This window comes from Pezoporus occidentalis, unplaced genomic scaffold (assembly GCF_034315485.1).
Source record: "Pezoporus occidentalis ecotype Australia unplaced genomic scaffold, CSIRO_AGI_Poc_V1 ctg31, whole genome shotgun sequence".
NCBI classification, from domain to species: domain Eukaryota; kingdom Metazoa; phylum Chordata; class Aves; order Psittaciformes; family Psittacidae; genus Pezoporus; species Pezoporus occidentalis.
In genome coordinates this window covers 3,242,593-3,260,068 of record NW_026915052.1, presented here as the reverse complement: position 1 = coordinate 3,260,068, position 17,476 = coordinate 3,242,593, and the positions used below count along the sequence as shown (strand labels likewise).

The 17,476-nt window shown below is 38.7% G+C and overlaps 1 protein-coding gene across 4 annotated transcripts in view; it reads right to left on the bottom strand.

Annotated features, from left to right (window-relative positions):
* The window catches only part of PPP2R5C (protein phosphatase 2 regulatory subunit B'gamma), an 85,116-nt gene that overhangs the window by 33,761 nt on the left and 33,879 nt on the right, over positions 1-17,476 (bottom strand). The window contains exon 1 of one of the 4 annotated variants that reach the window (XM_062627947.1): positions 15,481-15,765. The exons of the other annotated variants lie outside the window; for them this stretch is intronic. Within the exon in view, the coding sequence (XP_062483931.1) occupies positions 15,481-15,574 (94 nt within the window). The 5' untranslated portion in view covers positions 15,575-15,765. Of the gene's footprint in view, positions 1-15,480; positions 15,766-17,476 lie in introns of those variants that run through there. 4 annotated transcript variants of the gene reach the window in all.

Genomic DNA, 17,476 nt, shown 5'->3' with positions numbered 1-17,476 from the left:
CTTGTATTTTTCAGATTTTCTTTCCTTCCAACCCCAGGACATTAAATTGGTTTACACAACCAACCTACAGAGGTGGAAGCTCTGTCCCTTCTATTTTAACTGTATCAGTACAGAAGTAGCTATTCAGTAACTATTCCCACTGGTAACTGTCCTCCCTCTCTCCTTGCTTCTCAGTGGGACATGGTAATCATTATATATGCAGGAGCTACCAATAGACTACAGCACCCTGAGAAACAATTTTTTAAGGTACAGCATAGCTAAAGAATCAAACCAGTTATATTCTAACAAATCAAATTTTTCCTGTCTTCATACTAAACCAAATTTAGTCTGCTTTTAGAAAATTAGAAATCAAGTAAAAATAAACACTGAATTTTAAAGTGTCTGAACATATGTTCAATATTGTATGGTACATGAATAATTCTCAAATTGTAGGAGTGTAGAGAACTTACCATTCTCTGGATAAGATTTTTTATGTTCTTTCAAATCTAAAAATTAGTTTTCTAGTTTTGTATTGCAATCGTGTCAACACTGGGCATTGATGATTGATCCATCCCAATCTTCGCAGCAGCAGCCCTTTTTTTCTATGGCAATGGTGTAATTCAATAGTTGCTGAGTAAAGGACAAAAGGCACGGCAGGGTAAGTAGGTAACCCAGAGATGTCACACAAAACAGCTGTTTTCTAGTATAGTTTCAAACTGAAATAAAGCTAGAAGTTCAAAGGTTTTAGATCATGTCCTAACAGGAAGAACAGCTCATACAACTTCTACCACAAAACACAGTTTGTGGTCAGTAAAAACAGGAGTGCTTGTATTAGACTCAAGAGAGCACAATATATAAACATTTTAAGTAGCACAGAAGTGGAACAAACTTCCGCTCTTTATCACAATATTGAAGATAAAGAGATGCACATGTAAGCTGTGTAAAGTGTCATAAAAGAATACAGGCTTAGTCCAAAAGAACTGAGCTGTAAGTTTAAAGCCCTTCTCTAATTATGATGCATTATACCTGTAAACATTCATACAGAGCAATTCTCAACTGCTTTTATATATATGATCACCTGCTGTTTCTTCCCTCGCCTGTAGCTACAGGGCTTTGCAAGTGTGGGTAAACCCTTCGGGCCTGCACAGTTGGATTTTTTTAGGTGAGGCACAGCATGCATGGAACTGGCCCCACCCTTTACACCTGAGGTTTATCTGTCAGGGCCTAAGGAGCTTGGATGGTGACAGCAAAGTCCTCAGGTCGTAGACTTGATTAGAGCATCCTTCTCTTAGACGAATGGCCTTACAAAGCTAGACAAGCTCCATCTGCCTGGGTTTGAAGTTAGAGTTGTCCTTCTCCTAGGATGGTTGCCCAAAGGCTAGTGAGCCCATTCTGCCCATGGACACACTCTGACCCTTCAGTAGAGACCTGTCTGGCATGGGAGACCCTACCTGGAGGTATATGCCACCACCAGCATAGCTCTCAACCTCACAAGGGCACACAAACTCTTTCCCCACTCTTTCCCCATGACCAGGGGGTGTCCATGAAAGAGTTTTATTTATATATATATATATATATATATGCACATACACACACACTTAATGTATTTCCTGTCAGAAACAGGACAGTGAAGATGAGATGGACTTTCAGTCTGGTCTACAACAACAAAGCTCACGACTCCCAAACAACTCTTGATCATTAATTAAAAATATTTTGTAGGTACTTAGAGCTTCCCTAAAGATAACAAGAAAATACTTATTCCAACCAGCTATCATCATAGCAAAGTTCTTGAACAGCAAACTGTTAAAGGACAGTTAGAAGATGAGCTGAAAATGGTAGGCCAACCCACAAGGGAAGTTCCCAATTACAAAAGTATTTGTACAGCCCACATATTTCCAAAGCATGATCCTCATCTGCATCAGCTGCCTTTATGCAGCACCATCATGCTCAGTACCAGTCCAGGCATTCAGGAGAGGGAGGGAAATGAGAACTGGCTGTAATTACAGGCTATGTCCACTCCAACTTTCAAGGAACTGACCTGCTGCCAGAAATACTTTTTGACTGTTCTTCAGGTAACAGAAATTTGTAATTGGAAAAGAAAGCTGCTCTGCATTTCCCTGCATTTGGAGGAACTGCACCATTTTTAACTGCTGCTGTTTCACACTGGGTAATGCACCTGAAAGACCGGCATCCAAAATACAAGAATTACTTTTCTATATATTGATAGAAAATAAGTTTGTTTGTTTTTGTTTTTTTTTTTTAAAATGCTTAAATCCATACATATGTGGCCAGTTTTCTAGGTAAAATTCAAAAGCAAGCTGATTTTACTTTATTTCCAAATAGTGGGTTCTGGTGTTGTTTTTTGTGGGTTTTCCTTTTTTTTTTTTAATTTAAATAAATGCAGTGGTTTTATTTAAAGAAATCTTTCCTCCCTTTGCCCTCCCCAAGCAAACAAGTCCTGGTTAGTAGCCTTCTTTTTCAACAAAGCAACAGCACTGATGTTGCTCCTATGCTGATCTGCACTCTGGATGAAGTTGTAACTCCACTTAAGATTAAAACTTATTTCACCTCTGACAGCATGTGTATTAAACCAATATAAACAATGATACAGAAGTGGGGAGGAGAGAGGCAAGAGCAAGACATGGCAATTCATTAAGTTCGAAGGCACATAACATTTAAAATATTTAGTTTCTATGAAAGGAAAATCTCCTGTCTAAATTTTAATTCAAATGAGCAGCTTTTCATTGGATTATGAGACTTCTAGAGCAATATATTCTTCCAGTTAACGGGAGAAGAAGGCTGTCAGAATCAAGTGAGCCATTATCAGACTAATTAAACAGCATCAGGGAATAAAAAAGCCACCACCCCAAAAAAGCCCACAGTTAAGAGCGCCTGAAAGGAATGTGAAGCACATGTTTTGTCAGTCCTGGAGTGAAGCTCAAAACAGGTGCTTCAAAACACTAATCCCCTCGGAAAGCTGCAGTTGTTGGGGAATGCAGTGCTGAGGGCTGTTGCTAGTGGCAGCTATCTCCTAAATGCAAGATTACATTGTGGTTTTGAGGATGGAGAAACTAAGTAATAACATTTAACTGTCAAACATTTAAGATGGGAGGTTTTACGGACTGACTGGTAATGAAGTGGAAAAAAAAAAGCCTGCTGTCATTTCATACTATTTGGCATATTTTTTTACAAACTAAACAACCCGAGGCACTGGAATTACTTCCAATAACATCTTTTCCAGGTATACATCATAAGCCTAATGATGATAACAGTATATCAGTGAATAATCCCTGCTCCTAATTGTCTAACTTTTTCAGAAGAAGACCAGCATCACCCTGCATCTAAGCTCCTGCTTTACAAAGATTTCATCAGAAGACAACTCTTTTCTTAGAAGCCATATGAAATTTTAAAAAACCTACCTTAACATATTTGTAATAATATTTCAGAGAAGTAAGAATTTTTGGACTATATTTAAATGTTTAAAAACAGAAAGTGAAGAGTTAAAGTGGTAACTGAATAAATACTTTAAAGGCAATATACCATAAAAACAGGAACACTTACAGAGGAAATGGCAAGTGAAATAAACCAAAATGGGCTACAGCTAATGAAATAAAAATTCCACCTGAAAGAGAGAAAAATGACAGGGAGGATAATCAAGCAGACAACGGAAGAAAAAACTGTCTTAAGGAAAGAGAGAAATCAAACAGATAAAGAACTCTCAGTAGAGCTTTCTGGCATACGTATGCTATTAACATACTGTTAATATGACAGCAAACCTAATTTTTAAACACAAAGCACTTACTAGAAACCTAAAAGAAAAATCCTCAATTTCCTAGCTGTTACACTGTACCTGAATCCATTCTCTAGCATAAAAATTAACTTATTATGCAACACCTTCTACTGTACTTGAAAACTAAAATTGCTTTTAACAGTTTCTCTGAAAAGATGAAGCATGACTGTGGTGAGACCAGACCTTGGTTACACTACAGAACATGATTCAAGTGCATGGTGCAATCCAGAAGATTTACATTAAGTAAACTGAAGTAACCCATGAACCACTGAATAAACTCTGTTGCTTTGGACACTTGGTTGAAGTATCCACTAATCAAGCCTAACTACCTGCTACAAGCAGAAAGGCTGTTTCTCAAAACACACACAAACTCCACATACCAACCCGTAACTCTAGTCAGCTACTGCTGATGAGCCTGAGTAACTTGTCAATCAATGTTACCTGTCACACATCTATGATAAATATAATTCAAGGAGCAATCAGCCGCCAAAACGTAAAATAACTTGTGTGCTTCCCCAGAGCATGTCAGCCTGCTTCTTCCTCTCCTCACTCTCCCTACATACTCTAAATTCTGGTGGTTACTCCCTAGTTTCTATTGGATGCTTCTGAATGAAGAAATAGGTTAATTTAATGAGGACTTTTAGAATAATTAGTTACAATTATCAAAAGAATTCATTGAAGAATACTGGTTCATGTGTGGCTTCAAAAGAGATGACACAGATTAGAAAGCAGGAAGAAAAGCCTCCCCTATGGTTTTCTATGGTCAAACATGTTTCACACCCTAATGCAACCTAAACCAAATACCCAGCCTCTCACACAAGAACTATGGTTATAAACAGCTAACAGTTTATAAACAGTTGCGCTGGAAAACACAACTGCTTGTGCTTTCCAGCTTTTCTAAAGCTAACATGTCTTTATCTTAACAAAATCTTCCATAACCATTCCTTGATAACAACACTGAATCAGCTTTGTAAACTCTTGTCATAGTTTAACTCTAGCTAGCCACTAAGTACCACGCAGCTGCTCGCTCACTCTCTCCCAACCCGGCAAAGGGCTGTGGAGGACAATCAGAAAAACTTAGGAAACACAAGTTAAGAACAGTTCAACAACTGAAATAAAGGAAAATATAACAATAATAATAAAAATAGAAATAAAACCCAAGAAAGAAAAGTGATGCATGATACAACTGCTCACCACCCATTGACAAATGCCCAGACTGTCCCCAAGCAGTGATTGGTGGCTCCTGGCCAACTTCCCCCAGTTTATGTACTGACCATGATGTTCTACGGTATGGAATACTCCTTTAGCTAGTTTAGGTCAAGTGTCCCGTCTCTGCTCCCTCCCAGCTTCCTGTGCCCCTCCTCACTTGGCAGAGTGTGAGACTGAAAAGTCCTTGACCAGGGTAAGCGCTACTGAGCAACAACTAAAAACATCGGTGTGTTATCAGCACTGTTTTCATCCTAAAATCAAAAAAACAGCACTGCACCAGCTAGTAGGTAGAAAATCAAATCTATCCCAGCCAATACCAGGGCAATTTCCCACTCTTTTCAAAACAGAAATAGGATGAGCAACAGGTTAACTCTTTTGAAAAGTCTATTCAGAAGAAAAGCTTTAACAGTAGAGGTAACTCTGAGCTGAGATGCACACTAAGGTCCCAAGTGCTGATCAACAATTAAAATCATCCCAAGTCACCATACAGCATTAGAACTTGCAACAGTCATTACAAGATACACAGGAAATAACACAAATATCATCAGGACTTTTTTTGTGTTTTTCCTGAGAGAAATTTCTTAATAAATTCTCCTCAATAGACAGGAAGTCCCACCCCCTGTGTGTGGGTTTTAAATTTAAACTGAGGCCTCCAACACCTCTATAAATGTAGCGGGCAAAAACAAGTTGCTGCTTTCATTAGTTATGAATCCAAACGTGATCCAAGAAGATCTGGACATGTTTAGACATCTCACCCCAAGCAGATTTCCCAAAGTATTATTTTATTTACAATTTTCTTTTTAAACGGAAGATTCAGATGTTCAATGAAAGCAATTTATTTTAATTTCTTCCACTTAAAAATAAGCTTTAGGATTCTTTATCCCTTAAGCTACATTAATGAATACTGAGCTTCCAATAGGAGGGAGTGAGAAAGTCATGCAGCAAAGCATATATGCTCAAAATTTTGCATTAAAGAGGATGTGTTTATTCTAATTTAATGGTCAGCAAGATCTTAATTTCCTATTAGGACAAGCACAACACAACTTTTTTTGTGGCATTCAAATAACTTTTAGCAGTCTTCAAAAAACCCTGTGCATCAATTTTTGGATTTTAAGATACTTCATATAGAAGTTCAAACACACCAGGAGCAACAAAAGATATAAATATACTAGGTTAGAAGAAAGATCCTAGTGTTAAGACCAGTTAGTTTGTTTGGAAAATATTTTTGAAGAAAACGTATTACACCCAAAGAACAGACAACACACTTTTTCCTTAAACTATTTAAGGGATTTCAGGCTTTGATCAATTTTGTTCCAGTTTTCTTTCCAACATGGTTTAAATGAACACAGAATACCTTTGAAATACCACTGACATTGTTATCCTTTCACTTTAAATACAAAAGGAACACAAGAATTCAGTTTCAGAGGTGTGTAAAGCCACACAGCTAGTAGCTTTAATCCAAAAATACAAATTAAAAGCCTTCCATAAAAGTCCTCAAAATGAAGTGTTTCAAATTAGTAGACTGCAACAAACAACTAGAAAAGTCCCAAATGCTTTATTTTTACTTTACATCTTTTCCATTTCATGTATTTTTTTCTTGCATAACTTATAAAGAAATATTTACTTAATAAAATTAAGACTTACCAGTAACAAGAGCAATTATGAAAACTGACAGAAAACTGCCACTTCCAACACCTGTAACAACCCAGAGGCAGACCCCACCCTTAATTTTAACTGCCTTTGAAAAAGAAAACCTAACTGGCAAGTTACAGCAGAAACAGTACTGCATGATTTGTATGTGCATTAAGCAGAATTGATTATAAGAATTGCAGACATGGCTTTAAAATACCACACACTCAGAGCATCATTTAACTCTGTTTTGTTTCAGAAGCCAAGCAGCAGTTCTGTTAGGCTGGCAAGACTGCACTTTCACTCATACAAGGTGTTTACCTCCAGCATAAAGGTTAGAACCTTTATAAAAGCCACCCCCACCAGAGGGGCATCTTGTTTATGTATGAAGTAAATATTCCTGCAGCTATTAAATACTGCCACTCCTCAATCTGTGTGATTTACAATGTGGTTTCAGTAGCCAACAGTATTTGATAGCACATGGAGAGAATTAGCTGACTACAGAATCAATGATTAATTTTGCTTTGAACAGAAATAGAAATAATACTTTCCTCAGAAACGCATGGCACTGAATTTTCATCTTAAAAGGTATTTCATATAACCAAACCAGAAAAATTTTGATGCAGGAATAAAAATTTGGAAAAATATGCATTTATGCTGATATAGAATACTGCTTCCTTGAAAGGGCGTGCAAATTAAACCACAAGTCAGTAAACGTAGCTTAAAATTCCAGCTGAATACTTTCCTATAATTTCACAGAATTTTCAGCTCAAGAGAAAGTCCCATCCAGAGATGTTTTACAGCCAGACCCTCAGAGATTTTAAGCGTGGTATGAACACTTAGCACTGTTTCCAGCAGCAGAACTTACACACTCTTTATACAGGCAAAGGATCCATACAAATGCAGAAATAACCCAACAAAGTCAAGCAAGAGGAATGACAGAGCACAGACTAAAAGCAGTAGCAAGATAAAATATATCCTCTGTTACAAAATGATACACTGTAAGTGATGAGTTAATAAGCATGTCACCATGTTGAATGCAATTTGAACAATAACTAAGCAACCTCCTTTAGGTGCACTCTTATAAAAACACTCCCCATAAGTTGCTTCAGGATATACCAGTAAAAAAGCATGAGTCTAAGTCTGGCTATGCACTGTGGCTATGTCCTTTGAGAAAATCTAGCAAAACCATACAAGAGAGAATATAATAACAGTCATTTGTATTAGTACGAATCCTGTGACAATTCAGAAAATTATCTAATAATAACAGATGAAACCCTATAGTAAACATTTCACATTCCTAACAGACACAAGATGCCTAGGTTTACTACGAACAGAACTGCTGCTGCTTCTTCAGGAAGATGGTCTTGTTTATCTTTTTTGAGGCAACACTTTTAGAAAGGAAAAGCGGATGGGTTTCAAAGCTAGTGATTTAGTGTATAACTGGTTAATCAATGTAAAAGAACAGCAGAGGCTGAGAACTTTCTGTAAGAATATAGGAAACTCTGGCAAGGTGGACAACTCTGAGCTCCAGGAGTCAGGCTGAATACCAATGGAGTCAGAATGGCTTGGAAGGAAGGCACAGGTATCAACCCAAACATGCAGCTGGTTCTCACCCCTTTGGACTACCAATTTATAATTGGCTTGTATTGGAGGAAAGGTAAGAACAAGCATTTTTAACTCTTTTATATCTTAGCTGAGGTTTAACCATTTGACCCAATCTCAACAACAATTACGGCCCACAAGCAGAACAGAAGATGAGTGCTGACCCTAGGAAATCCCATTTATTGGATTAGCAGGGGTGAAAAAAAGTTTTGAAGGTTTTTTGCACAGGAATATTTCCACAAAGCAAGCCCCCAATTTTACAAGTAGCTGTAATTTTAAAATGAAATTCACTGAAAGAGAATTAGCACAATTTATCACTGTAATGGAAGCATCTCTGAAGAAAACTATTAGGATGTCCAACTCAACAACACTGTACAACTGTAATATACCTTTCTTCCCAGGCAGATTTTACTCACTTTTCACAACAGAGAGCTACTAAGTTTAAATGTATTAAAGTATTATATTTAAAGAAATATGCTCAGACCAGTTAAGTTCATCACCCTTAAAAATATCTATTTATGCATAAAATGCAAGATTTATGTGAAGGGGAATATTATCATTACATAGAAAACACAGAAGGAGTAAACCAGATCAATTTTCCACTGCAGTATACACCTGCAAAAAAAAAAAAACAGCATGAAAGGTGACTTTGAAATTTCTTTTGGTATGCTTTCATAATCTGTGCAAACCAGTTTCAACCTATAATAAAATATTAATGCCCCAAGAAAGGCAAACTGAGTACATGCAAAGGAAATCGTGCTTGAAATTTATCAAGGTCTTGGAAAATATTAGAAAGTTGGTAACAACAACTATCTCTGGATTTTTAGACCTTTAACATAATGTTTTTATAATGCAGGAAGATTACCAGAAACATGCCGTAGGGATCTGGGTTAGAAATTACACTGCTCAACATTTTCATAAACACCACAGAAGACAAACAGCGATGTCACACAGTTTGTTAATGCCACATTCACTGTCAGTTTAAAGCTTGTTAAAAAGAACTACAGAAAAACTTCATGATACTGAGCAAAAGAATTCAGTCTATTAGATCTTTCCAAAAGCTAATAAATGTAAAGAAACATGGGTGAAACAGCTGACTGGGCCCATTTATGAGTTCTAGCTTATTCAGAAGATACTTTTAGTTATGGGTGTTCTGTAAAAAACACATACCTGCCATGTTTTTTTACTACTGCTGTGCTCCTAACAGAATATTAAGAAATTAACAAAACACCCTTTTAGGATGCCAGTATTTTTAAAGCTGCATGTGGTTCCCAACACCCAACTTTAACAGTTTGCAAAGACTTGATAAGAATAATTTAAAACACCATAACACCAAAAATAGAGAGGTAACACTGAGGTAAAAGTGCTACTAATAAGCATTCTGGCACTAAACATACTGAAAAGTCTGCCTTAGTAACTGAAAAGAAGACAGTTTACAGTAACAATATTGCTCTTTGTATATCAAAATTCATACTGTGGTATTTTTAAGTGACAGTAAGGCCAGTCATTTTTTTTTGGCCAACGTGCAGCAAGGAATGACAGAATCACAGAATAATTTTCACCAGAAGGAACTACCTCATTTCTGCTATTCCAATCCCTAACTCAAAGCTGCGTGAGCTAGTTAAACCCAGCTGCTCATGGCATTCTCCAGTCAATGACTTAAGTATCTCCAAGCACAGTCCCTTTGGAATCCAGTATTTAACCACTTCTATGGTGTTTTTTTTTTTCCTCTTTGTATTCAATGGCAATTTCTTGTGCTACAACTTCTATCAGTTACTTCTCACTCAGTCACTGTATATCTCTGAGGAGTGCCTGGCTCTGTCCTCTATACTCTCCCATCAGTTGGAGATGGGATCTCCCCTTAGCCTTCCCTTCCCCAGACCAGTTCTTTCAGCCTCATTTTGTACATCATGAGATTAATGGCTATTCTCCATGCCGAATTTGGTCTGTATTACTTCTCAAGTGCAAGCTTTGGCCTCTGCTTCCCACTTGATTACAAAACAGCTTTTTTTATGGTTTAGTTTTTAGCTCAGAAACAATTCCTGCAAAGCAAGAACCTTCATGATTTTTCGCAAACATGGTCAGGCAAAAGTATCTTCAGATGAATTATTTTCCAAGAAGAAACACATGCCAGTTTCTTTCTAAAATGGAAGTGCCAAGGTTTTCTCCTTTAAGAAATAAATTGCATACTTCAGGGTTAAATGCAATATGCAGCTCACTTAACAGTCATTTCCTACGTTTACACATTGTTAAAAGGGACTTGAGCTTTCATAGCCATCTATGAAAACTAAAGTAAGTGGAAATGCACCTTGCAATAGCTAGATAGCAGTTGGCTGCTTTAAGAACCTGACAGCAGTTCATGGTGATTTGGTAACCTTTCAGCTCCAGACCAAAGGTGGCCCGATCTCAGGGTTAAAAGCTCGGACAGGTGCCTGGTGCTCTGTTAGTACCTACCCCAACAGAACAAAGATCTTTCATTAGGCTTTGGCAAGCATGAAATGTCTATCTAAACACTCTGAACTTTCTAGCACAAAACCACTGCTACTGACATTTTTAGCCCTGCAGAAAAGCCCTACGTGCAGACAGAGTATTAATCTTACTCAAGATTAATGCATACAAGGATCACATCGTAAATATGGACAAAGTTAACATAATTTTTCTTTGAAAAACAAAATGCAAGCAACCTTCAAAAAGTCTAAAGTAACTTAGATAATGACAAAAAGTTGAATCTGTCAGCTGCTGGTCTGGAAGGCAAAGATGGACAATACGATATTTGAAACAGGTTACGGCCTACAGAAAATGTCACTGAGTTACCACAGTATCAGGGTGTTATTCTCCTTCCCACACAACTTTCAGTATGTCTTGCAAAATGTCTTGAAAATAAGTTTTGAAGAGCATGAACAGACATTACCAGTCCCCACCAGTCAGCAACTAAGCCACTAAGGTAACTTCTATGTTCTGGTAATTCTGCCATTGCAGATCAGAGCAGAACTTTATCTGCATTTTGTTCAAATACCTGTTTCTTGATTTCATAAGAACACTGGCATTTGAACTACCTCTACGTACTGATAAAACAGTACTAAGATTTTTTAACAGCATTGAACTGTATTCCCAATGAAAATGTTTGCCCCCCCCCCCCCGCCCAACATTTACTATCTGCCTACAGAATGAATTACAATTATTTTCTACCTGTAACTGCACTTGGTACTACAGCTACATTTTTCAGCAAAGCTCACAACAGTAAATATGAACTGGTAACTCCCAAGCCTAGTGACAAATGTTTACTGTTTTTCCTAATCCATGCTGCTTTTACAGCTGTTTCCTTTGCTTGAAGTGCTGAGATGGAAATCAAAAGGTTCCAGTTCCTTCCCCCAGGCCTCATTTTATTTATGTGGATCCTCCTGGCAGGGCTCTGAGTGCACTTCCATCACCCTGGGGGTTTAGCCACCAGAAGGGCTCCATGAGGAGAAGACACATCTTGAAAACACCATCCGGATCTGCTTTCCTCCCTGTAAAAAATATTAAATTCATGCTACCTAATAAACATCTTCTCTGTGCTGTCCTAATATCATCTTCATAGCTACTCACCTGTTGATGCACAAAGATCCTATAGGAGCTCTCTCTGCAGATACCCCATGACCAGTTGCTTTGGCTACATCATTTGTTTCACAGCCAGATACAAGCTCAAATCTCTACACACGATTACAAACCACAGGAGTTATTCCATGGCCATAATAGTTCTTCAGACTGAACTGTAATTTTCTTGGAAGCTTTGGATCATTGCAATACTAGGTAAGCTTTCACTTCACCATGATAACCAGTGACAAGCAGCTCAGCTGCCCATTATACACTATCTTTGTATTCTAAAAAGATCAAAGCAGCAGTAGCATAACTTGGATCTCCTGGAAAGCCTGTTGCGGCTGAATGACCAAGGGCTCATTACCGCATCAGACCCAACACTCTCACTGAACCAGTGCTTTCAGCACAAACAAACAACATACAGTAATGGCTCCACGCCACTTGTGGTCAGCACTGATTAGGCTCCATTGGTACTTGGTATTTTCCAACAAGTCCAGATTCATCTTTTGCAGACTGGATTTCTACACATTGGTCTTGAACAACTGCCAACAGTCTATGGCTGTGACAAAGGGCATAGTACCTGAATGAAGAAAGGAGAGCAAGTATACTTGTGACCAGGGTCAGCCAACAGTCATGTGGTTGCTGAAGAAGTCTATAGTGAATAGAAACACCAAGGAAGGTAGTCTACACATTAGGATCCGGATCAGCGAGGTACATGGCTGGACAACCACATAGCTGCAATGACTAAGGCCAAGGGTCTGACCTTAAAGACAGCAACTGATGGAAAGCAGAACCTTGACAAGACTTCTCACAGCTCTTTCCACAGCACTCTGACTCAGAATTACACGGCTGTATCATCTCCAAGATGACCCTGAGCACTGGCAGTCAAATGAACAGCTGGAAGATGGGGTATCTGGGGACTCCTATCCCGAAAATACCTATTGCTCCTCCTTACTGGTGATGGGGCAGACATCAGTGGCAGCAAAACCTTTATTTCTTATTTACAAGACTTGTAACATAATTTTAAAACCCCACACCTGTGTCTATTTTTCCAACTGTGTTATTTCAGCAAAGCTATAAGAAGCCCAGACAATAAAGCTGTCTGCAGTTCAGGAGGAACAAGAGGAAAGGGAGCAACCTCCCATCCCATGCTGGATCAGATTTCCTTTTTATTCTGCAAACACTACATACTCCACATGATCCAGGTACAGAAAAGGCTTCAGAATTAACTTTAAAAGCATGACCGCAATTTTTAAAGAAGCTCCAACAGTGTAGTCCACAAGGCTCCACAGATTTTTTTAAAAATAAGACTAAGGCCAAATATGGTAGCTAAAATATATGGGTAAAATAAAACACGGTATACCAGCTCAAAAATTTAGCTTAAACATTACACGAATTTGGTGATAAAGCAGTATCTTTTCCGTTACAACAAACTAGATCAACTAGGACCAACTGACAGGCTTGTGCCCCCACACTTTTGACATTTAAGTTTTAGCTCTTACAGCTGCAAAAAAAAATTCTAGTAGAAATTTTATCCCATACAGCAATAGATGATGTAAAATGACAACTGCAAAAGCAGCACAGATTGGGACAAACAGTAAATGTGTCATTAGGCTTCAGTTACCAGCCAATTTTTACTGCTATTAATTTGGTATGTATTGTTCTGACAGGCTTCATTTTGGAGGCAGATCAGTACTGGTAGCATCAGAGCAGCTAGTGAGATGAGGCACACAAAAAACAACACAACTTCTGCATACACATATACATGTACATAAGGGATGCTTTTCCCATCCCAGTGTCAAGAAACTCCGTAATACCAGATCCACATCTTACTTCCTAGGACCTGAAAAATGCAAGAGAATCTCTCAGTTATTCCCTGATTGTTTACAAGAAAGTCCACTCTCATTACCCATTAAAAAAAAACAAAACCACCAAACGAAACCCAACCAAATTAAGAAAAACATAGCAACAAATCAAACCACAAAACCCCTTAACCTTTACTACTGCGTACCAAAATTCTAGATACACTGCACCAAGAATTTAGGTCTTAAGAAAATAAATTTCAGAACATTTTCTTAAAAGAAAAATAAACAAAAAAATTCCATTGTTTCCACAATTACATATCTGACTGGAGCCAAAACGGATGATAAATTCACTGACAAGAATCATGGTATCATATTGAGACAAAGGATTACTAAGGTTCTTCATTATAACATTTCATCATTATGATTCCAACGTTGTTTTTCTCTCCTAACTTGCACCTTTAAAAGACGGTGCTTCTCTCCTCCCCTTCCAAAAGGCAGCATCTATCAGAGAATTAAGGTGATTTGTGCAGAGTGAAAAGCAAAGGCCTGTCTACAGGTCAGGTAGTTGCATTTCTATTCCCCTGACAACAAGTACAGTCCCTGTTCTAACTCAAGGGAATTTTATCGCATGCCCCACCCCCCAGACCAAAATGTGTCTCTTCTCAAATACATCCAGTCCCACTTCAGACAGAGAAAGAGGTGGCTCCTCTTTTAAAGGGCAAAGAAAAATTGTGATTTCTTAATACATGAAGATCAGTGGTACTGCTTAAAGGAGCAGACTTCTGAACAGTTGCCTCTGTTGGGTTGTTTGGTGGTTTGTTTTGTTTTTTTTTTTTCAACTTTCAAAGCAGTATTTTTTTCAGTGTATGATTAATGAAAAAATATGCTTTTCAGTACTAACATCAAGCAAACGTCAGTGAAAGCTGAGGAGCAAAGGTAACTAAGAATTGTATTAGCTGTGTTTCTTGCATGTAAATGCCATTGTTCAAGGTATGCTGATCCCAGCTAATGCATGTTCAGCTTTCACAAAAAGTTCTAAACCAAAACAACCTTAAGACAAAAAAAAAAAAAAGCTTTGATTGGTTAACAGCCAGCTGAAGAAATAAAAACAAAACAAACCACAGCAATGTAAAATTTTACTAACTGCAAAAATACATATCAAGAGATGCACACTTAGTATTACACAGAAATGTCATACCAACATGTATTTTCCCAATGAATTATATAAAATGTAGATCTGCAATGCACTAATTCTATAAACCCAAAAGAACGTATTCTGTGCAGAAATTTCACATTCAGAACTGCACACAGCAACAGGCACATAAGAGCTTGCTTGTTAAAGCTGAACTGCATCTCTTCTATGAAATGCTTTCTGCATACATAAAGGATATTTTCAGAATAAATGTCACGCACCCCCACTCCTTCCCAACAACACTTTCAATTCTTTTACGAGCTGCAATGGGTTTTAAAGGAGCTCTAGCGGAAAGATTTCCACAAAAAAGGCTTTGAAACACATCAACTGTCTGCCCTTATTCTATAGAAACGGTAAAGCGATAACTCGGCTCTTCCCTCCCCCACTCGGTACCTTTCTGGGGTAATGACTTCACATCCTTTGACATCAGCACAGCTTGAAAGGGGGATGGGAGAGTTACGGCAGAAAGCAGTAAAACCTGCTTTTAGCTATGCATGCAATGCCTCTGCGAATTCCTAAATCTTCCCTAAACACATCGAGCAAAGGACGAGTTTTGATCTGCGCCGGTTTTATCGCCAAACAGAAAGTGTCGGGGCTAGAGGCCTCCTGCTCTCCTTTACCCGAGCATCACAATAGCCATTTATTAGCCCGTCGGAGGGTCGCGATTCCCTCTCGCACGCACAATAACTCACCTCTAATATGCAAAAGAGCCACGGGCTGGAACGGCCCATTGGAATTGGCTGCGTCAACCACCATCCTGCTGCTAGCTCTGTTACATGTCAACATCTAGGCTCCAGCAGGCAAGGCGGTGTACTCCTTAAGGCAAGAAACCAGCCTCCATTTTAGTTAAAAAAAAAAAAAGACAGAAACCGAAGCGCTCTGCAGCTGGAGGGAACTGGCTAGTGAGTGATGTCAGCGGGCGGGAGGAGCCCCATTGGCCAACGGCAGCAACTTCAAATGACACCGAGGAGGCCGCAAATGAGCGGAGCCTGGCGCGGGATTGGCACGGCGCCCTGCGCGCCCCGCGGCCGGCTCCGCGCCTCCCGCGGCATCGGCGCCTGACAAACCGCTGCCAAAGGAGGTGACGAGTCTCCGCGTTCGCTTATTTTAAACCAGGATGATGTTATTGCTGCTCTGTTATTCCCCCACAAATAATCTGTACGCACCTGCTAGAAAGAGCGCAACAACTGTATCTTTCTTTCCTGAAAGAGCCAAAAACTTAATCTTTCCTTCAGAAAGGCCGCCAAGAATTACCAAACAGGAGTTCAAAGTAAGCGTGGAAAAACACAGCATTAAGGGCAACACCTACAACCTGAGCTTACAAGAGCCTTATTAAAAGGTAGTTCGCAGTAAGATACAGGTATGGTAATAAAAAGAAACAACCAACCTCGTAAGCATTCCCATGAGGTGTTTTAGATTGGTTTCTATTATGTATGTTAAGAACAAAAACAATCTACACACATGACATGCAGGGGATGAGAACCCCATGTTTCATGGTCATCTTAATATTTGTTTCATTCTAGAAATGGACCCATCTTAAATTGAAGTTAATGTCGTTAAGCTTGCATAAAGCAAACTTTGTTTTCCGTTCCAGAAAGTTCAGTAATCATAAGCAACTTTTTTACTATTATCAAAAATTAAGCTATTGCAGCACTAAGAACCAGTATAGAGGCATATGGAAACAGTTTTGCTGCATAATCCCAGGAATACAAAAAAGTACAGCATGACAACTTCTAAACTTTAGTTGAATTACTTAAGTTATTTGGAACAACCTTTTCTTCATCATACGAGACTTGCACGTTTATTTTTGTAATGAGCTATCTGAAGAACCACTTTGCCCACCAGGTACTGCACCTCTGGGAGTGACCTTAAGTGTCAGTGTACTGCTTGTCTCCAAATCCTGCTTGCACCAGTATATCACCTTTAAATATTTAGATAAGGGGGCCTATAGGGATGCTGGGGAGGGACTCTTCATTAGGGAATGTAGTGACAGGACAAGGGGTAACGGGTTAAAACTGAAACGGAAAGTTTAGATTGGATATAAGGAGGAAATTCTTTCCTGTAAGGGTGGTGAGGCACTGGAATGGGCTGCCTAGGGAGGTTGTGAATGCTCCACCCCTGGCAATGTTCAAGACCAGGTTGGACAAGGCCTTGAGGCCTTGGGTGATACGGTTTAGTGTGAGGTGTCCCTGCCCATTGCAGGGGGTTGGAACTTGATGATCTTAAGGTCCTTTCCAACCCTAGCTATTCTATGATTCTATGATTCTAATATCCAAGTATTTTAAAAAGTAATCATGGAGATGAAGGGAATTCAGTTTTTCCTACGTTCACTACAGACAGTAAATTTCTCCTACATCAAGGAAGATTAGGTTAGATATTAAACAAAATCCTCTTGCAATAAGTACAGTGAAACAAAGTAAGAGACTGCAAACTTTCCAGTAATTTAAAAAGTGACCAAACATAATGAGTGATACAAATGTAGCTGATCCTGCTTTAGAGAACATTAAAATGGACTACATGAATTGATGCCTTTTTAAACCTTTGTCCTAAGACTACAGAGATTCAAATTATTTGCCCTTCCAGTCTAGACAAAACCAAGGGAGGTTGTTGTGGTTTAAACAATGCTACTGCTGAACCCAGGACATTAGTACATTCTCGAAATGGGTATACCTTAGATGTGAAGTTTTA